This window comes from Engraulis encrasicolus, chromosome 15 (genome assembly GCF_034702125.1).
Source record: "Engraulis encrasicolus isolate BLACKSEA-1 chromosome 15, IST_EnEncr_1.0, whole genome shotgun sequence".
In the NCBI taxonomy this organism is placed as follows: Eukaryota; Metazoa; Chordata; class Actinopteri; order Clupeiformes; family Engraulidae; genus Engraulis; species Engraulis encrasicolus.
In genome coordinates, this window is record NC_085871.1 from 5,416,712 (window position 1) to 5,439,234 (window position 22,523).

General features: G+C 44.9%; 2 protein-coding genes across 2 annotated transcripts; one reads left to right on the plus strand and one right to left on the minus strand.

Moving 5' to 3' along the window:
* Positions 1–456: 456 nt before the first annotated feature.
* Positions 457–3,614, minus strand: zgc:64002 (uncharacterized protein LOC393330 homolog). Its single transcript, XM_063217854.1, has 3 exons — positions 3,334–3,614; positions 3,037–3,244; positions 457–1,738 (listed from the first exon to the last, which is right to left on the minus strand). Exons 1-3 carry the CDS (start codon positions 3,488–3,490, stop codon positions 1,312–1,314), a joined length of 792 nt encoding a protein of 263 aa, XP_063073924.1. The 5' UTR covers positions 3,491–3,614; the 3' UTR covers positions 457–1,311.
* Positions 3,615–9,767: 6,153 nt separating this feature from the next.
* mcm6 (minichromosome maintenance complex component 6) lies at positions 9,768–22,142 on the plus strand. Its single transcript, XM_063216859.1, has 17 exons — positions 9,768–9,939; positions 10,313–10,459; positions 10,848–10,958; positions 11,354–11,603; positions 12,424–12,589; positions 15,013–15,158; positions 15,601–15,751; positions 16,404–16,545; positions 17,002–17,143; positions 17,481–17,588; positions 18,085–18,240; positions 18,956–19,084; positions 19,373–19,534; positions 19,974–20,118; positions 20,333–20,545; positions 20,989–21,128; positions 21,446–22,142. Exons 1-17 carry the CDS (start codon positions 9,842–9,844, stop codon positions 21,560–21,562), a joined length of 2,523 nt encoding a protein of 840 aa, XP_063072929.1. The 5' UTR covers positions 9,768–9,841; the 3' UTR covers positions 21,563–22,142.
* Positions 22,143–22,523: the final 381 nt, after the last annotated feature.

Here is a 22,523-nt window from a genome sequence, read left to right on the forward strand (position 1 = left end):
TGTCCGTCCCGACCGGACATGCAGTCATTCATTTTCAATGGGAGCCGAGCATTGAACGCGGAAGTCCGCGCAGGAAAATGGATTCGAGTTCTATTTTCAAGGTCGGGACGCACATGTGCCGCGCTTACACCGCGTTCCTGTGTGCAAGGTATGATTTGTTTTCATGCATTCTAACTGTTTCGGACTGATAACGGACACGTGAAGTGGACGTACTGTGGACGTCCACGCCGTTGGTGTGTATGCACCGTTATAGTACGGCAACCACACATGCACATTGCTGCTGATTTTGCATTGCAAGGTGATCATCTCTCCAATTGTAACTGACTTAACTGCCAGAGTTTGGCTAACAGTGATCTGTCCATGTGATTCTATGAAGTAAAAAGAGCATGGGCAAAATGGATGGATTTCCCCCCCTAGACACAGAATGAAGGATGACTTACAAGCAAAATGGTCGACTGAGGTTAAAACATTCAGATTCATTTTGTTTGTCATACAGTAGGTGGCAATCCTAATGGGAGGGTTCCGCATTTCTTGGTCCCTTTGCATCTGTGGCCACCTGGGCCTGGGCCAAATAGGCCAGTAACCTAAACTTGTTCAGAGACAATTGATAAAGGCTCCAAAATGCAATCATATGGCAGCCATGCCCCTTTAGGAGACTGAATGAATGGAGTTCAATAGAAAGCCACCCCATTTGGAAGACCCGAATTGATTCCACTTTGTTGCATTGGTGACACGTCCTACAACTTATCTTGGTCTACCTTATTGAAAATCTTGCATTTGCTGATGTTACCTCATGCTAATGACTGATGCAGCCACTAATGAGATTTTTTCAAAAGTACTGCATACCAACAAGTTGCCAAAAGTGGGCTTACAGCTCCACCCTGAGGTCAAAATGTGTGTTGCTTGAGAAGAGGACCTTTTCGGAGGACCAAACTCCAGTTGAGTGTAAAACTGAAACGTATTTATCTTGAATCATTATTTAAGATCTGGCTTATATAGACACAACTCATTGGGAAATAACACATTGGGCTTTTAACTGGGGATGTGTACACTCAAATGCTTGACGTAGCCTAAACACAGACACAGGTCCCGCAGAGAGCATTCACAGCCCAGGTTCATTCTTGTAAGAACTAGAAGAAGAAAAGGAAGAAGAAGGTTATAGATCAGGTATGAGCTTTGATGATAAGGAGGGACACATTTGGTCATCGCCACCATCAGCAGGCCATGACTGCAACTCACAGAATTGCCCATCTTTGGTATAGACACTCATTAAGTGTTGGCCTTGACTTTGCAAGCAAGCCAGTAGCCTATTCAAATGGACTTCACAGCAACACAGTAAAACATGGCGTCAAAATCTGACACATGATTCACTTGCTCAGAGTCCCATTTCAAAATGTTAAACTCCACGATGGAGAACTGTAGATCCTCCAGTGCCTTCTTGACATCGTCGCTGGTCAAATGGAGACAGGAGAACCGTTGCCCAGCAACAATGTAAAAGGTCTCCCCAAGCGCACCAGTAATCACCAGCGCCCCTCCTGGTCTCAGGACCGATGTGACGTTACCCAGAGATGCACGGTAGGATGGCAAATCCTTACAAGCCGCTTCCAAACATAAAGAGGTGATCACGCAATCTGCCGGCTCTAGTGTCGAAGGGTGGAAAGGGTTTTCCAGGCGGACATCGCACTTCACCACGCTTTTCACTCTTGCACGAAGGAGGTCCTCAACCTGCACTGGGTTTCTGAAGAAAGACAGAAAAGTAGGCAATAACACAGGGCCATATAAACACACAGGTTAGATATGGCTGCAGCCCAGGGCCCCCTGCCAAAAAGGAAAAAAATGCAGAATTGTGACAAGATCTGATATTGAAAAAACATCTGTCATGTTGAGTAGGCCAGATTGGTAGCCATGTTATCCTGAAATCTATAGCTTCTAATTATGACACTGTGTAAATTTGCAAAATATGCATTCCAGGAGGGCCCACAGCAACCCAGGGGCCCCAGGCCATCTTATTCCGACCCTGAAAACAGAGGTATTCAGAGATATCTGGATAACTGTAACAGTGAGCTTTAGCCTGTCTGAGCACAGTATCCTCCTTTATCCTAATAGGCCTGTGTGTGTCCATATTGGTCAAACAGAGATAGGCCTACAAATTACATTACATTGCATTTGGTAGACACTTTATAACCAAAGCGACTTTTAAACGAGGACATAATCATAGCCAACATCACTAGCAGATACAAAGTGCACAGGAGATATACAGAACAACAACTGCAAATTCAAGGAAGGGTTAGTTGTCTTTTTTTGTTTTGTTTTGTTTGTAAAGTAGAGTATACACACACACACACACACACACACACACAAATATTGTGAATTCCAATATGCGACCTTGCGTCCTCCACTTGGGCTTGTGGCCTCAAGTTTGCTGATGCCCCGCCTCCGTGGAGAAAACATTTAAGTTTCCCAGCTGTCAGCCTAGCCACAACAACTTTTGGGGGACTATTCATCATTTACCATCTTGTTTGAAAATGAGAAAATTACTTTACAATTGAGCTTTTGCGAGATATCTAAATAATGCTGTTGTCAGTGATGTCATCATGTCTTATTACTTCCAGGTACGAGGCCACAAACACAAGTGAAGGACGCAGGTCGCATATTGGAATGCACAAGGTAGCCTATGTCAAGAGTCTGGCCAGGGGTTAGGGAAACTCAGACATTAGATAGCAGATACAAATATTGTGTTTCTCTTTGTTGTGCAGACAACTATGATTTTAACATGTAGGCTAACAAAATGGGCAAGGCAAACATGGATCACAATCTGGACCACCTACCAAACACTATAACCCAGTGGTGTTAAACATATCTGGCCTAGAGTGCGGTAAAGACTTATTTTTCAGATCCATCAAGTTTTTATTTTGAATGTCAAATGAATGTCCAATATCAAACTAACTTTACCGCACTGTCATGCCTTGCATCACACTGAAGAGGGCGCGCGCACGTCATTTCGTAGATTTTTTTCTGATTGTCAAAGACGCTTACCTTCCACTCTCCATTTGACCAACCTGACGAATTACTGGACCCCAGTCGAAACAACCAGGCTCCTTTCTGAGCCATCGGCTGAGCTCCTGACGATTGCTTTCCGCGAAATCTGACATGATGATTTGGTCAAAGTGCGCGCAGGCACTGATTACGCAGTGAATCGAGGCGGCAGATCCAACTTCTACGAGTCTCTGGCCTTTGTATTTTCCTGAAAAGGCAAGATTTATTTTACGACCGACCACTCAATAAATCTGAAAATAAAGAAATCTAAATAATCGCGTAAAATGCGCGGCTCACCTGAACAAAACGTCCCACTCAGTTGTTGTAAAACAAATAAAAGATAGTTTTCACCTTCGTGGCCTCCAGGATGTGAATAGAAAGTATCGATATATGCCCTTGAGTCGAAGGTGGCCTCGTAAAATTCTGCTTCAGTAAAATTCTGAACGCTCTCCATGTCGAATATTGGACTTCCTCGGTCCTCCAAATTTTCAAGACACCGCAAAAACAAAAGCGAAACTGTAGCGGACTGAGTGAATTTCCGCTCTTCACATCTGTTTTGCGAATTTTGCGTAGGTGGAAAGTTTGGCGAGCAAGGCGCAAGCAGTCATCATGGCGTTATATATTGCAGGGCTGTAGACCTACTGGTATAGAAAAACAGCCCTGACACTTTTGCCACAGACCAGCCCATCACACAGCCCCATAGGCACTAGCCTACACCCCCACCCCAGAGGCCCCAAGGGGCCAGGCCAACTTGGCCCCGCGGCCACGACCCAAACAGGCCTTCAAAACCACATTTACTAATCTTTCCAAATTGCTTCATGTGCCAGCCAATATAGTGTACAATGTCCTGGTATAGTTCCTAGGCCAAGCCACGTCCGGGTGCCCAAGGGGGCCAAAGGACCAAGGCCCCAAGATGCCAGGCCAACTTGGCCCCATGGCCTCGACCCACAGAGGGCCAGAGCAGTGGCGTAGCTACAGGTGTTCCAGAGGGTTCCGGGAACACCTACTTTCATAACTGGAACACCTAAAATAAATTGCCGTCACTTGACAACCGATTGTAAACGCAAGCGTCGGGAGTCCAATCATAGGTTTTACATGCAGCCTCCCCACTCACCAGTGGACCTATGCCTGCAGTGCACCTATAGCGCATTCAGGCCGACTGAGAACCGTGCCGGTGCCCGTTCCCGCACCTAATCGCGAACCGGCCGTCGTGTTCACGCCACAGATTTTAGCGTTCGCGAACCGGAAAGTTGGTTCGCAATGCGAACCATAAAATACTAGGTTTTTCTCGCGAACCGTGACGACAGCGTGGCCGTTAGCAGGTTCATCCGGGTAACACAGTCACGTGCGGCAAAGTTCAGAGCCTGGTATGAACACGGGCGGTTCGCAGATAAGCACTTTAGTGCCGAACGTAACCGGTGCGGGCACCGACACCAGCTCCGTTCTGGTCGGCCTGAAAGCCCTACTAGTGGCGCTGTCAGTGCAGTACCACCCGGAAAGGTGGCAAGTGGAGTCTTTCGTAATAACTACCTTTAGAATCGCACATCATCGATAGGCTACTGAATAGGCTATGTCAGTGGTGCAACATGATGGTTCTAAAATATGCTGCGATGAAACAGAGTTCTCATCGAAATTATTTGAAAAAGCCACGGCTTTAGGCCCAACAGACTTCAGGTTCCAGAATCGCAGAGGTTCTCCCTTCAAAAAGCAGGCCCACAGTTAGCCTTATTACCCATACCATCCGACAGGATAACCTGATTCTCACGCAGATATTCACGAAGTGTAACGAAGATGCACGAAGCACTAAGGGTCTGCGCGAGTAGAGGATGATGCAGCTATAGATGAACCAAAATACAGTTAGCTTGGGGATCCCAGATCTCTCTTCTGTAGACGTGCCTAAATGCCAGAGCAATCTGAAAGCTTTCGCCATCCCTGAAGCAGTGAGTGGATGGCTAAATGATTTAGCCCGATACAGTTGGTTGGAGTGCAATATTAAATTGCGGAGGGCGCGAGCGTTATGTGCCTAAAATTATTATGGAAACGAAATGATAAAAATGCCGCACATGTAGGCTAGGCGACGAGTATGGATTTCAACCCTTTCATTCGTACGTTGCTCCTAAAATAAATATAGTACATCCCATAGAGAAGACCATGCGTGAACGATAACGCGCGCGCAGACACAGACAGTACAGACGCGGTAGTTTTAAAAACAAGTTTGAAGATTTTGATGCAGCTGATACCCCGCATGAACGCTCCATAAAGAAGTCCAGTCGCTAGCATAACTAACACGAAATGGATTAAACAACACCACATTATGATTTTCAGGGGAGATTTCGCATTAAGAATGCCAGTATGGAGATGCCTGTAAACGGTGTTCTACTTGGTGGAGGAGTAGCATTAGTTGCGGAGAGAGTAACACGCCGACTAACTACCAACTCGGACTGCTACCAAGTGTGAATTGTGTATTTCGTTTAAATTGAAGTTGTGGGACGCTGGGACGCTCGGAACAGGTCAGGTACCGTGAAGACATTTCCTTTACTTTCTGATTGTCTGGACAACCGGTAAGCTGACTGTTGCTCGTGCTAACCGTGATTACCCACGTCACATTCACACACACACACACACCAGTGCTTTACACTAACTTTTTCGCTTACCAGCCATTTTGGCTAGTGGTTTTCCTGACTCACTAGCCATTGGGCCTTTTCACTAGCCATAATTTTCTTAACCATCATAGCAGCTTTAATGAATTATATAATAGGCTGTAATAATGTAATGTAGGATAATATAACATAATATAATATAATATAATATAATATAATATAATATAATATAATATAATATAATATAATATAATAATATAGGGCCTAATAGGCCTAAATAGAATTGTTATTAACTGGTCCATGCATGCTATAAGAACAGATTAACTTATCTGAGGAATGGCATAGCCGTGCAGAAACACCAAGCACAGTGTTGTGGAAGGGCACAAATGTAAGCTACATGAGAGCAAAATATTTCTGTCTTTGATCTGAAGGGCACTTTCGATGCGCAAAGTAGATAGTGCAAAGTCATTGCCAAGCTTCGCATGTCCTCAGTCATGGATGTGGAATAACCCCTCTTCTGGAATATTTTCTCATAAAAGTAGGCTATCCACTAGAAGGCACACACATATGCGGCCGGTAACTACAGAAGGAGTTACGACTTCCTTTCATTCCGTTTAATATTGAGTTGTTTAAACAAACGGACGCAAGGCAAGATGGGCACATGCGAAGGGACATGGGACATGATTTTGTGCAGTCTGGAAGGCTACTACTGCGCGTTGTTTAAGCCCCGTTTGACAGTCGGAAACAACGGCACAAGAAACATGGAGGAATATTAAGGTATGAAGACATACAGGCAAATCAGAAAATGATTTAAACCGAACATTATTAATGCCGCATGTGTCCGTGTCTTATCACTGCGCTATTAGTCTCAAGACTTTCACAAGACTGAGGTGTTCTCCTCTCGCCTTGGTCATTTTAATGTCCACTACTACTATGCATTGTACTAATGACAGATCCCAAAACAGGTCAGTTGAGATGAACTTCGCTACTTTATTTTCACGTGAAGGTTTTCAGTGGCATTTCCAAACGCGCGCTGATGTGCTGGTGCTGCCACTCACAAGACTAGCTCTATCAGATTCCTCCTGTGGGTGAGACACAGGTGGCACGTGACACAGGTGCTTCATGGGTATTGTAGGCTCGCGAAAACGCATTGCATTGCGTTTGTAGCAAAGACGGTCCGAGGAGAAAAACTACAAAATGCGGTGCCTCATCATTTAGAATAGTGACGGACCCGCCAGAATGGCTAGTGAAACTTCGGTATCTACTAGCCAACGCCGACTTTCACCCGCATTTGGCTACCTGGCGTGTGTTAGTGTTAAGCCCTGACACACACACACGCACACGTCTCTTCCAGCCAGCCCAGCCTGTCTGTCTGTACCCCTCTTCCCATCCTTTTCTTTTCTCCTTTGTTTTGGTTAAACCGGTCGGCCTTTTGGGTTTGTGAAAACTTCTGCTACTAGCTAGAATGGCTGTGTTGGAGGCTGTCCTTGTTGTTTCCCAATTTCGGGATATAAATTAAACACTAAATAACGTTTCAAACGCAGCCCAACTGGTGGATTGGTTTTCTGTTTGCTAGTTTCAACATTTCCTTAATAATATTTTGTAGCCCTACACACCAGAGCCACCGTTACAGCAAGTGTTTTCAAGAATTAACAGGTTGGCAACACTTCCAGTCAATGTTTGAAAAGGAGCTCGCCGAGGAATGGACTCTGATGAGATAATTGACGTATATTTAAAGCCAATATGCATCCCTTTGAATTCAGTTGCAGCGCAAATATAGCAACAAATAAGTTAGGTTGGGTTTGCCAGTCATGATTCATGCGTAATAGTATGCGTAATAGTATGACACCGTGATAGTAGGCCGATCCGTGCAAACGTGCTGTGTTTACTCTGAGTTGGAAAAAATAAAATAAATAAGGAACACCTGTATTTTCTTGGGAACACCTAGATTTTCTTTTCTAGCTACGCCACTGGGCCAGAGGCCCTAAAGGGCCAGGCCAATATGGCCCCTCAGCCACGACCCAGACCGGCCTTCAAAACAGCCTTCGCAATAATAATCTTTCCAAGGTGCTTCATGTGCCAGCGAATAGGCTATAGTGTACAATGAACTGGTCCCTAGGCCAAGTCAGGTTCGAGGGTGGGGGGCCAAAGGGCCAAGGCCCCAAGAGGCCAGGCCAACTTGGCCCCATTGGCCACAACCCAAACCAGCCTTCAAAACCACCTCTGCAATAATTATCTTTCCAATTATTTGAGTTCAGGAGTTGCTACCATTGATTGTGGTTGCTACAAAAATTACTTGTGTGTAGGCCTACCAACTGTGTGTTGAATTCGGCATTTGAAATTGTGCGTTTGGGCTTTCAGTCATGACTGATGGATAGTAGTCTCGGCATAGCATCACATGCGTGGCCATGTGACATTATTTTTTCTCATCTCAACATCTCAAATCTGAGGGAGTGAGTCAGATGGGATTTGCCATTCCTTGCCCTAAAATTGATTAGAATGCAGGAAATTGCATCTAAAATACACAAACATTTTCAGCGTACACACTATACTATAGGCCTACTTGTACAGTTTTATAGCGTGCCAACTCTCGGTTTTTTTTGGGGGGGGGGGGGGTAATGGGGGGCCAAGACAGTGTCTGGCCCAGGGGGGCATAATTTCTTAATCCGGCCCTGTTTGTTTTGATGGAATAAATGCAGTTGATTTTTTTTTTTAAGGCATATAGCCTACACATATATGTATAATTTGGTAGGCCTATGTAACTTGCTCTGTTCATGTTTTTCTGAGTCCTGAGAGTTTGTCAAGAGAGCGCACTCTGTTTTTATCTAAGCCTGTCACAACATCAAACAACATTCAAGTCTCTCTTATTATTTTCTTGGACGTAGCAAAGTCAGTGCAAGCCTTATTGTCGAAGTGATTTTGTAACATGAATATGACTTTGTAGTTACTTACGATGGTTATGCTGGGGCCTTTACAACCGTGCGTAATGGTCATACGTCTATGGTAATGGTTTAAACCACAGACCTGTATTAACCTAGACTGGCAATGGGCGGCTCTAGCCAGTGACAGCTTTTCGGATTGTATGGGCGCGCCTTTTTCGCGCCCTGTGGGCTCCTCCCACAGACGTAGCCCCGCCTAGTGGAGACTATCGCAGCTGTGAGCCATAGGAATGCATACGATTTCAAACGGTGATTACAACGTTATCAAAGTGGGTTTCAATCATTTTTTGTAAGATTTTGACAAGGCGTAACGTCTAAATTCTCACTCCAATAATGAAATAACCCTCACTACCTCCAAACGTTTTATTAGAGAGCCTGAAGATGAGCGGTCTTGCCAGATCGGGCGGTTTCCCGCCCAATCGGGGCCGCTGAGGAAAGCGGTCTGTGGGTAAAAATGGACGAAAATAATCAGTGTTATCTGGCAACCCCGAAGCCGACTGTTTTCGTTGCCGCTTATGCAGGTTTGTGGATATTTGTGACACTGAATCGGCCATGCTTACGTGTGTAAAGCTTATTTTATGTACATAACTCAGATGTAATGACAACTGTGTATATTGGTATGTATATTTGTTAAATAAGCCGTACGTTTTCAGTGAAGCTACCGGTAACTGTGCTATTATTAATACCCCAACCCAGGACGCTGAAGGTAACCTAGCAACAACACGGCACAGCACATTGCAGCTGTGAAAATAACGAGCCACTTGAGAGCGAGACTTTTCTAGAACATTAATTTATACTAGAGCTATTGTTCTAAAGACGTTACACATGGCCTGGTCCAACTTAACTAGTGAACCAGTGTTGCAAAAAAAATATTTTAAAAAAACCCCATCGGTGCATGACGTCATTACGTAATTACGGGAGTCTCCACTAAGATGGCGGACTACGATTCTGAGGCTCTGAGAAATCCGAAAATTTCGAGGGGCATTGCCAGTCTAGGTTAATACAGGTCTGTGGTTTAAACCCGCTCTGATTTTAGTATGGAGATCATCCTCCTGACCTTTCTATGTCGGATAATTTAATACAGGACACACCCCTTTCCTGTCAACATCCAATCACAGACCGATTCTGTTTTACGTAGTCTAGTTAGTGGCGCGAAAAGGATCACGTGGTCACTTTTCCCGCGAAAGGCTTTCAGAGTCGGTGCTGTGGAAGAAGACGTGGTTGAAAGAATTATCTGCTGTGAAGTTTGCGAGAAAATAAATTGCCATGGATCTCGTCGAACCTGCCGCGGAAAACCAAGGACAAATGGTGAAAGACGAGCTGGCAGAGAAATGTCAGAAATTGTTTCAGGCGTTCCTGGAAGAGTAAGTTGCATTGCCCACAATCATGAATAGAAGCTGTTATTGTTCTCTGACTAGAAACTTGCATGTCGTTGCATGGTTTGCTAGGCCTAGGAAGTAACACCGTTAAAACTAACCCGATCTTATGATTACTTAACATGTGAAATCGATTACAGTTTTAAAGTGTAAATGTGCGAAGTTATCACACTTAAATGTGTGAAATATATACGCATAATTTCCATTTAACGGCATTCAGATGGTTGGTCGCCATGTGCGCAACACAGTCTATTTTACCCATGGCATGCCCACTTCCATTCCCTGTCGTATCACAATTTATGTCCCTTGCAAATGCTTTTGAATGCTAGATAAAGCAATGTTTCTTGTTTCGTATGTACAGATTCCAAAACAGCGACGGTGAACTGAAGTATCAGCGCGACGCGGAGGAGTTGATTCGGCCAGAGAGGAACACGCTGCTGGTGAGCTACACCGACTTGGAGGGCTTCAACCAGGAACTCGCCACTACCATACAGGAGGAGTTTTATAGGTGAGTAATGATTTTTCGAATGGTCGAAGCGTAGTTCTGTCATGGCGTGACACAAAGAAAGGATGTCAAGTGTGCCCACTGCGCACCCCTCATTTTAACAAGTCAATCAGCCTTGGTCTTGCACCTTAATGCTGGGCGTGTGCACAAGCTTTGTCTCCAACAACGTGTAGAGAGCTAGGCTTGTAATGTACGTTCATGCCATTGTTGCAGTATAGGGCAATTCAGTGGTCAGTCGAGCATTTTGTTATGGTGAAGTGTTGCGTTGCATTTTCACTGTAATTAACAAAAACAACAACAAAAAATATTTCAATTCTGTGTCCATTGGATCGCAAGCTCATGCCTACATCTCGGTGTCATTTTGAACCTTATGTAATTTTCGTGTCCCCAGAGTTTATCCCCACCTGTGCCGCGCTGTGAGGAACTTCGCCAGAGACCATGGCAATGTCCCCCCATCCAAGGAGTTCTATTTGGCCATCCAGGATCTGCCCACCAGGCATAAGTAAGCACTGCGATATAATGATTACGTTTCATGCATTCGATGCAGGCCCAAGTTTTATCCTGTGGCATATACTGCACAGCAAAGGCAACGTGCAGTAACTGCATATTTTGTCAAAACTGAGTTAACACTAAAGATGGTCTGCACAATGCCTCTTTTATCTTGTGACAAAGCCTTATGGTTCAAATGTTAGTACAGTTAAATCTTCGTCCTACCAAACATCAAACATTGGTCATGCATTATAATCCTTGATCTCAACTTCTTTCCAGGATCTGCAAGGTGAACAACAATTTGTGTCCTGTAATGATGTGGTCTTTGGTTTCCTTTCCCAGTATAATTGAATAGCCAACGGTTTGTATCCCATAATGATGAAGTCCTTGGTCTCCTTTTCCCTCCAGGATCCGCGAGCTGACCACGGTGCGCATCGGGGCACTGTCGCGGATCAGCGGGCAGGTGGTGCGTACCCACCCCGTCCACCCGGAGCTGGTGAGCGGCACCTTCCTGTGCCTGGACTGCCAGGCGCTCATCAAGGACGTGGAGCAGCAGTTCAAGTACACCCAGCCCAGCATCTGCCGCAACCCCGTCTGCAACAACCGCAAGCGCTTCATGCTCGACACCAACAAGTCCAAATTTGTGGACTTCCAGAAGGTATTGGTCCTCTGGTGGTGGTGGTGATGGTGGTGACGGGCTTTCATCTAGGGGTGTAAATAATCGAGATGTATCGATGCATCTAGGGTATGGTATGGGTATCGGCCCCGATACTGGCTCATTGTACTCATACTCGTTCTCGTCAAACCATTGCCGATACTAGGCACAGCTATTACACAAAAAGCACCATCTTCTCACGTCCCATCGACTTGAAAGCAGCATGGGAAAAAAACGCTGCCTCTTACATTAACAAAGATTTCAAAAAACATCCAAATGGACATTAAATCAAACATCACAGATGGAGAGAACAAGATTGTTCATTTATTTTTATTGTATGTTGAGGGTAAAAGTATCGGTACTCGGTATGGGCAAGTACAGACATTGATGTACTCATACTCATATCGGTTTTAAAAAAAGTGGTATAGTGCATCCCTAGATGCATCGATCCTATGGCCAACAATTTAATTGAATCGTATGGTATCATGGGGCAATCTTAAGTATCAGAAATAATCGAATCGCTGGCCCCTGCCCAATGCCCTAGCTCCACAGCATATTATAGAAGTGGAAAAGTAATAGTCCTTGGGTGGTGGTGGCGGCGGTGGGGTTTCATCGGAGGGGCTCTATATGGCCGTGTTGGTGGGTTGATCGATTTGCATTTTGGAGGTCTGTGAACCTCGTAGAGGTTTCCCATTATTGAGAGATTAATTGTTTTAATTTGTGATTCAACAACCACCAACTACATCAAAAGATAAATCAGTGAAGGGACCATAAAACGAAACCCCATCCTGAATGTTTTGCTTGTTCTTGTTGGCGTTGCCAGGTGCGTATCCAGGAGACGCAGGCGGAGTTGCCGCGTGGCTCCATCCCGCGCACCATGGATATCATCCTGCGCGCCGAGGCCGTGGAGTCCGCCCAGGCCGGGGACAAGTGCGACTTCATCGGATCACTCATCGTCATCCCCGACGTCGCACAGCTCGCCACCCCAGGTAGCGGAGCAAACATCTGCCCGTCTGTCTGTCTGTCTGTCTGTCGCGAACATAGAATTATATTGTCTCCTTTCTACCTACCCGTCTGTCTGTCACAAACTGTGTATTGTATGCCACAGAGCTGGCCACCTCTGGTAGTGGAGCAGATCTCAAGCTGTCTGTCTAACGTAAACATTGTCATACCTGCCGACCATTACGCATTTTGTGTAGCAGATACGGATTTTGACATCAAACTACGGCGCTGTCACTTCAAAATACGTGAAAAACCAATAGCAAAGTGTTTTCACGGGCCCTTATATATTATATTTCTCTGTAGACTTGCAACCAGCCAGAGCCGTAGATATGGCTCTGCTTGCAACTCTCGCGCTGGCCTCTCCATTGGCCAGCAACGTGTGGGGGGGGAATATTGACCAATCAGAGCGCTGGTTTAGGGGTCTTCATTTCTTGTCGCTCCGCTCGAGTCGAGGTATCAGCTGCAGATAGAAAGTTTGCTTCGAAGACACACAAGCAGAGAGAGACTAGAACCTACTCCTATAATCTCTGACACAAGTGTCCTCCTCCTGCCATCATATATTATCCATCTTGGTGCTGTCGCTGTAGTTTTACAAGTGAGCACCGTTTCAAAGGTAAATGGGCTTTGAGAAAGGTAGCCTCAATGGGAATAGTGCTAAATCCGTAAACTTATGAAAATAAATAAAGCTCGAGGTCTGTCGTCCTGAACATAATGGTTCACCCAATGTTTCGCCGTATTTGACGGCAATATGTTGGTACTTTTTTTGATATTGGACCGAAACGAGATTACTTCCGAATGAGAAAATGTGGTCGACTGCTGACTATTACTGCGCTATAAATTAGCAGATTAGCAGCGAACTAAATTCGGTTTCCCTTTGCGTCGGATCATTTTAACTGGGGGAAATAAAGCGATAATTCTAACGGTTGCGCTCGGAGTACATCCGTAATCTACCATGACACCGTATAAAGACATAGGAATACTGGAGTCGTGGCCCATTCTGTGAACAGGTGTAACAGGTATTGTGCGTCATGCCAAAATATGCATGACTACACGACTAGAACTATCCGTAATCACGTATGGCAATCTATTAATAAAATATATTATCCTGTCATCATGTGTGTGCAGAACACTGAACAATAGCCAACTCATGGCGGCAAATGAGGGTAGATAGGCCAATATGTAGAGAAGTGGAAAAAAGAAGCGTGCATGCACGCTGTGGAAGTTCCAAGTGGCCATTAGCCCTCGTCCATCAGTAGAGCCCATTGACAGTAAATAGAATATACTGTCAATGGTAGAGCCACATGACGTGGATGCAAGTGTGATTTTGATGTTAGCCCCCAAGGTAATAATATTAACCTGATATTATCCTAGCCTAGATAACACCTGTCTTTATCTTTTTCTCTACAATCTGCTGATACTTCTTCACAGTAGGTGACAACATCACCATTTATTAATATTGGGGGAAATGATGTAAGAATCATTGCAATTCAACTTTTTGTTCATAAAAATCACTGAAATGCATCTGTATTATATAATCAAATTATACATTTCCCTACATATACCTTCTACAGCCAAAAAAAGATAAGCAAATGCTTCAATTTCATACTCGATTCCAGCTCCTTAACACCCCTCAAGTGAGCAAATGCTCTGTTTGGCTGGTACATAGGATAACTTACTAGCCAGACTGGTGGTATGTTTGACTTGTAAGATTAACAGCCATATTGGCTGGTGATCAATAAAGTTAATTTAGAGGCCTGAGTTCCAGCACACTATACCATAGCATTTTATTGGTGTCATGGTGTGAAACAAAAAAAACATCTTCCATGAAACTTTAATAATGTATGGTAGTTCAAAGTACTGTGAAGAGCAAGATACTCTGGTGAAATTGCCAGATACACGGGATGTTAGGCTAAAATGCATTAAAATGCAGGAAATTGCATCTAAGAAAAGCAACATTTTCCTGGGAGAGGACCCCTACTCCCCCTGCCTGAATGAAGTGTCCCATATTTTCCCCCTTGACATTTGGCAACCCAAGGTGTGCAAAACAAAGTAGCCTCTCAGAGATGGGCCCGCCGGCGGCCCATGGTATCGCGCTGCGTTGACCACATTTTCTCACTTGTAGGTATTTGTTGCGCCGTGAATTGCCGCGCCGCGATAAATTGCTACTCAAAAAAAAAATTCAAGGTTGGCAGGTATGCATTGTGTATGTCGCAGCTGGCCGAAGCTCCCATCTACCAGGTGGTCGTTACACATCGGATGGTTGAATATCGTAATCTCGTCTCGTGCTAAAGGGTTAAAGAAAGCAACACGTGTTTCTATTAAGAATGCTGTAACGCAAGTGCAAGATTATTGTGATCTAACTCTCTCTCACACTCTCTCGCTCGCTCTCTCTCTCTCTCTCTCTCCCCAGGTGTTCGTGCTGAGACTAGCGCTCGCACGGCGGGCACTCAGGGCTATGAGAATGAGGGCCTGCGCGGGCTGAAGGCGCTGGGCGTGCGGGAGCTGACCTACAAGCTGGCGTTCCTGGCATGCCACGTGGCACCCACCAACCCCAGGGTACGTGCGGTAGCATGTTGCCACAACGTGGCCATTTTGTATTTGATCACTAAAATCATTAGGGATTCAATTTTGTGATTTTGTTACAATAGCGTGCCATAAAAACTGCATTTGGAATGTGAATAAATTAACTATTGAACTATTAAATTATTGTTAGTCATCAACCTGAAATTTAGAGGGTGAATGTAATATTTTTACTAACGATTATTATTTACCATTTATTAGCTGTTAATATTCGCAACATAATAATGACGGCGTTAATTAAGTGCAGTCCTCCACCCTGCCAAATCCCTGTGAAATGGAAATAAAATGATGCCTTTCAATGTCACTTATAAAATAAAATGGAGACAACTGAGAATAAACAAGTAATATATTTACTATTAATCATTGATGGCAATTATAATAAGTAATTCCTAATACTTATGAATTGGCTGTATTACAGTTTGGTGGGAAGGAGATCCGTGAGGAGGAGCAGACTGCGGAGGGCATCAAGAACCAGATGTCGGTCAAGGAGTGGGAGAAGGTGTTTGAGATGAGCCAGGACAAGAACCTGTACCACAACCTCTGCACCAGCCTCTTCCCAACCATACACGGTCAGTAGTCACACACACACACGTGTGTGTGTGTGTGTGTGTGTGTGTGTGTGTGTGTGTGTGTGTGTGTGTGTGTGTGTGTGTGTGAGAGAGAGAGAGATGAGTAGATCAATATATGGAGGAATAGGTGGATAGATTAGCAGTGTAGGCGGCACCCACCTCTTCCCCCTCCACCTACACCTTTATATACCTGACCATTTTGCTGCGTCGGTTTGTGTTGAATAGTTTTTTTAATTTGCCGAACATGTTCATTGATGTTTCACTGTGTGTGTGTGTGTGTGTTAGTTTTGTAAGGAATATTCATGGTCACTGGGGCTGTTCTGTATGTGTCCGTCCATCCGTCCGTCCGTCCAGGTTATGACGAGTTGAAGCGTATAAAGAGGGAACAGACTTCCAGTTTTTTTTGGTCATCTCTTCACTGTCATTGTTTTTGACGGTGAAGAGTTGACAGGAAATGCTTGGGAGAGAGCGATGGGTAAGGGTCTTGAAAAGTCCTCGGTTCGGAATTGGACCCGTATTCCCGGCGTAACAGTCAGGGCCAGTTTCAGTCAGGGCCAGACTTGCAGGTTTATCCTGGAATCAAAACATCACTGGCTCAGAGTTCCTGTCCCGCAGTAAGACACTAACCCTGCATTCTGGAATGATCTCCCAGGTAATGACGAGGTGAAGCGTGGCATTCTGCTCATGTTGTTCGGCGGCGTGCCCAAGACCACGATGGAGGGCACCTCCCTCAGAGGAGACGTCAACGTCTGCGTCGTGGGAGACCCCAGCACAGCCAAGAGCCAGTTCCTCAAGTGAGACACCACTTCCACACACACACATGCACACCCATTATTATATTATTATATACCACATTATATAATAATACACTACCAACCCATGAACTCTTAATCTTCAGCAATTGCAACTTCGAAAATAATGTTGTTTCTAATCTCCCCTCTCCCTCTCCTACTTTTGCATCATTTCTCCTCTTGCCTCCTCTCACCTCCCCCATCACTTCTCCTCACCTTTTGTTCCCACTCCTCTCCCTTTCGCTCCCCCCCACTTTGCTCACATCTCTCCTTTATCCACTCTTCCTCTTGGCTCTCATCTCCACTTCTCATCCTCTCCTTTCCTCCTTTCTCCTTCTCTCCTCTCGTCCTCTCCTTCCACCTCTTCTCCTCCTCTCCTCCTCTCCTCCCATCTCCTCACCTCTTGCCTCTCTTCTCCTTTCTTCTCCTCCTCATACTCCTCCTCCTCTCCTCTTCCAGGCATGTTGAGGAGTTCAGTCCCAGGGCGGTGTACACCAGTGGGAAGGCGTCCAGTGCGGCTGGTCTGACGGCAGCCGTGGTGCGGGATGAGGAGTCCCATGAGTTCGTCATCGAGGCCGGAGCACTCATGCTGGCAGACAATGTGAGCAGAGTCCAATGACTATATAATATAATCTCTCTCTCTGGTTCTTCCTCAGTCATGTCATGTCTTATTTTGTTACTGTATGATTTTGTTTGGTTTATTTTTAAATGGAAATTGAATAAGTGGTTTTGGTTAAAAAGATAAATAAATCTTGTTTCGGTTAAAAGTGTCTATACTTCTTTCTTTTGTCTGTCATTCTTTTTTTTTTTTAAATCTCAGTTTTTTTTCCTGTTAGTTTTTTATTGCAAACTTTCAAATGGTTGTAGGTTGAAGAGTCTGCCTGTTGCTCTTACACTGTGCCCGTCACTGATGCGTCCTGTGTGCTCTTGTTGTGCAGGGTGTGTGCTGCATCGACGAGTTTGACAAGATGGAAGTTCGAGACCAGGTGGCCATCCATGAAGCCATGGAGCAGCAGACCATCTCCATCACCAAAGCAGGAGTCAAGGTACGCAGAAAAGGGGAGAGAAAAGGATTGAAAGAGGAATGAAAAAAGGATAAAATTCATATGAAAGAGCTGATGTACCTGTAATGTAATGTACCTGTATATATACATTTTACTACACACTTTTATTTGTACTACACGCTTCCATTCTCGTGGGCAGCCGTGGCCTAATAGTTGCGGAGGTGGACTTAAGATCAGAAGCTTGCAAGTTCAAATCCCACCCTCAACTCAAGTCAATTTGGGTAAAATAAGGAAAAGTAAACTAAAAAAGGTAAACTAAGTGTAATGTAACAAGGGTACAAGGCATCAAGGAGAGTAGAGGAGGAAGGAGAGGATACAGGAAGAGAGGAGGTGCAGAAGCGGTGTGTCGAAGAGGAGGTGAAGGAGTATTGGTGGAGGTCAAGTCATGTGTGTGAAGGAGAGGGTGTGGTGTGGCAGTAAAAGAATGTACGTATGCATTTAAGTAACTAAGTTCTATTTGTGCCTCTCTTGTTTTCAGGCCACGCTGAACGCCCGCACCTCCATCCTGGCGGCTGCCAACCCAGTGGGGGGCCGCTACGACCGCGCCAAGTCCCTTAAGCAGAACGTCAACCTCACCGCTCCCATCATGTCCCGCTTCGACCTCTTCTTCATCCTGGTGGACGACTGCAACGAGGTGAGGGAAGCTGCAGCCTAGTGGTTTAGGAGACGAGCTTTAAATCAGAGGTTGCCGGTTCGAATCCCACCCTTGCACTCCCATGGCTGGGGTGCACTTAAGCAAGGCACCGAACCCTGTATTGCTTTACTGTTGGCACAACTACGGCTTTACTACTGACTGTAAATCACTTTGGATATGTGTCGGTTAAATGTAATGTAATCTAATCAAAGTTAATGAATGAAATGTAGGGTAATGTACAGTGGTTCTGCAAAAAAAATCGTTTTTTTGTTTTGTTTGTTTAAGTCTACTGCAACAAGGAAAGTTGAGGTTGTGGGGACAGAGGTGTGGACCAAATGGTTACAGAAGAGTTGATGTTGCATTCATAGGGTTGTGGGTTTGAATCCCATCCGGTCCCTGACATGATTTCCAACTTTTTGGGAAGCAGAATACAGTATGTTACTCTATGGAGAGTTTGTGTCTAAAGCAGATACTTAAGTTCAGGATTTAGTAAAGTAGTGTTTAGAAACTACAACTGGATTTTGTGAGTGGTGAATAAAGTTTTGTGTGACTGACCGCTCCAGCTGTACGGTTCTCTGCAACGTCACCATTTCAATTAACATGTTAACTTATCTGTAATGTGTATGAGCCACTTTGGAATTCCCTGCTTAAGGTTCCTATATGGTATGTTTTTTAGTTCTCAACAAACTGCTGGTTATTTAATCATTCTCTCCAGGTTACTGATTACGCCATCGCCAGACGTATAGTTGACCTCCACTCCCGGATTGAGGAGTCCATCGACCGAGTCTACACCTTGGATGAGATCCGAAGATACTTGCTCTTTGCCAGGCAATTTAAACCAAAGGTACATCCATTACATTTGCCGCTTAAGAGGGAAACGTACAGTTGTTTTGGATAGCTGTTTTAAGGGAAAGGATTGGGTAGTAGGATTTTCATTCCCATTTTACTATGTCAAGGGAAGAGATTTTGTTGATGTTCCTTTTCTACTGGGAGTCAGTATGCAATTTAAGTTACATTGTGTACAGGTTGTGGTACGGATTAGGATGTAGCATGTTTCATGACATTACACCCTGCCTGTTGGTTCATTGTTGTTGTTAAGCTACTGTATGTTTGTGTGTTTGGTCATAACCAGATCTCTCAGGAGTCCCAGGACTTCATCGTGGAGCAGTACAAGCGGCTGCGTCAGCGGGACGGCTCTGGTGTCACCAAGTCGGCGTGGCGCATCACCGTGCGACAGCTGGAGAGCATGATCCGTCTGTCTGAGGCCATGTCACGCATGCACTGTTGCGACGAGGTCAGCTCTCACAGTACATTTTGATTTCCTTTTAGGAGAAAAAAGTTCTGGCAAACTTTGTTTTGTTGAGATGCGCTGCTGTTTGAAATCTACCGGTAATCTGTTAGCATAGTCCTAACCTTATCCCCAACAGGAACAGCCTGTAGTCCAGCTCTACGGGCAGGCCTCAACAGGACTGTAGATGATTTCACAATGGAGAGTCTGTTTTCTGTTATATGATCTACGCACTATCACTATTATTTCTTCACCATTATACCACCAAGAGCAGAGGATTTGTCTGTCCGGCTGCTCAGCCGTCAGTGCCTGGCCTGCCCTGAAAGTTCCTGTGTTTTCCCCCAACTGATATGTGCATTTGTTAGCCACTTTTAGTTTTTTGTCTTGTTTTGCTTTCCCTACTCTTTACTGAGCATGTGTGTGTGTATGTGTGTGTCCCAAACAGGTTCAGCCGAAGCACGTGAAGGAGGCCTTCAGGCTGCTCAACAAGTCCATCATCAGGGTGGAGACTCCAGACGTGAACCTGGACCAGGATGAGGAGGAGGAGGCCGCCATGGAGGAGGAAGAGGAGGAGGGAGGCCAGATCAACGGTACTCCTCTTTGACCTTGTGCTCACACACACACACACACACGCACACAGTGTGTAGAAAAGATCCTGCACAATGTCCATTCCTCTTTAACACGTTTCAGCCATGCGACGTGATCCTTTTTACACTTGAATGAGTATGTCACTTGTCTGTAATGCATTGCATTTTTGACAATGCTGTTCTCACCTCTCATCTCCTCAACTCCTCCCCCCACTAGGTCATGTACCCAACGGAGGTATAAACGGACACGGCGACGGCCCCCACGTGAACGGAGTCAACGGAGTCAACGGCATCAACGGCCATGGGGACGGTGTGAACGGACATGGTGACAGCTCGGAGAAACGTGCCAAGCCCGCCATGCGCCTCTCCTTCGCCGAGTACAGACGCATCTCTAACCTGCTAGTGTTGCACCTGCGCCGTGCTGAGGAAGGTAAATATATGAATGTGTGAAAGCACACCTAGGGAAACTGCCATTGTCATTGTGACGCAGCACTCTACAGCACACAAGTGCACACTGCACATAACAAAATTGCATATGGTGTCAGCCATGGCCTTATGGGTTAGGAGATGGGCTTTAGATAGAGGGTTGCCAGTTTGAATCTCACCCGTCCACTCCCACATCTTACTCCCTGGCTGAAGCGTTATTGAGCAAGGCAACTAAACCCAGACTGCTCCTGGGATTAAAACCATTACCCTGTATTTATGATAACTGTTAAGTCACTTTGGTTAGAAGCGTCAGCTAAATGTAATGTAATTTAATCTAATGTGCCAATGCAGATGTGATGCACTTCAAAATCAAATCTGCATGTTTTTTGGGCATTGGCCCTCTCATGTAATGTAATGGCTAACAATGGGGTGGTTTTTTGTGTGCAGAAGAGGATGAAGCCGGGCTGAAGAAGAGTGAAGTGGTGAACTGGTACCTGAAGGAGATAGAGTCGGAGATCGACTCGGAGGAAGAGCTGATCAACAAGAAGGCCCTCATCGAGAAGGTCATCCACAGACTGGTGCATTATGTGAGTAGCCTTTTCCACAAATTGGTGCATTATGTGAGTAGCCCTTTCCACAGACTGGTGCATTATGTGAGTAGCCCTTTCCACTGGTTCCACAAGCTATGTGCTCTGTTGCCACAGAAAGCCATTTTGTGCTCAGTGGGGTCATAGTGGACTTGGAAATTCATTCAATTAATTGCTATAGTCAGGCAGTTCAGGCCCATAGGGAGAACTTTCTACAAGAACCAACCAGAGTTGCATCTTACCACTTTCATTTCATATACGTATAGAAATGAATCATCCGTATAACTGATTTTCGGCTCTGTCCTCTCTCCCGGCAGGACTACGTGCTAATCGAGCTGTCTCAGTCTGGCCTGAAGGGCTCCTCGGAGGCCTCTACCCCCGCGGAAGGGGAGGTGATGCTGGTGGTGAACCCCAACTACACGCTGGAGGACTAAACGCACAAGATCAGCCCCGCTGCACTCACTGGACTAAAACTGTGGCTAGATCTGGAACTCTGCTACGGTGGACCATTTTAAGAGTTTTTATCCTTGGCGTAAATGCCAAGTGGGTCTTTTTGGTAAACTTCTATACCATGTGCGATTTGAAACTCGACTTGTGTCAAGTGGGTTGTAGTACAACTCCATACCAGTTGTGAATCTGAAAGCGACCTTTGTAAATTTGTTTAAACGTTAAATGATGAAGGCTGAGGAGGGAGTTGTTTTTATTGTCTTTTAATTTTGTCCAGACAAAAAGAAAATCAAATGTCATGTTTTTACTGTTATGGAATGACTATTTCCCTTTCTTCGTGGCAATCTTATGGATGGATTTCTTGAAAGGATACTTAAATGAAAGTAGCCAGTTTTGTAAATACACTGCTTTGATTTCTACAAAGCATTTCAGACCCTGTTCGTGGTGTTTTTTGGACCATTTTATTTTACAAAAAAAAAAAACTTGTATTGCTCTTTATCATGTTATGTTCATGTAGCTCTTGAGAAACCATATTCTTTTAAAATAAATATTGCTCACACTTCTCTATGCAAATGTTTTCAATTGTATGTACTGACTTAATTACTGATCATTATGGACACGGACTTTCATTGTTCTCTAACAATGAATGCCATTTCTGATTGAAATAAATAAATACAAGCCCACTTCATAACTTGTGGCTGGATGTGACAGATCCAAGATACCAAGCTCAACTAGATTGCATTCTCACAGAAAATGCTGGAAGCGGGCTTGCCTTTTGGGGCAGAGATGAAACAAAGTACTATTGAGAAAACAAAGCTAAAAGAAATGTTGGAAAAAATCCATCCACCCAGTCAGAAGTTATGGGCCAAACAATTCAGCCATCTTGGATTCAGCCATCTTGAAAGTGTTGTAGCTCTGCGTTTTGGGGATATACTAAATTACATGCGT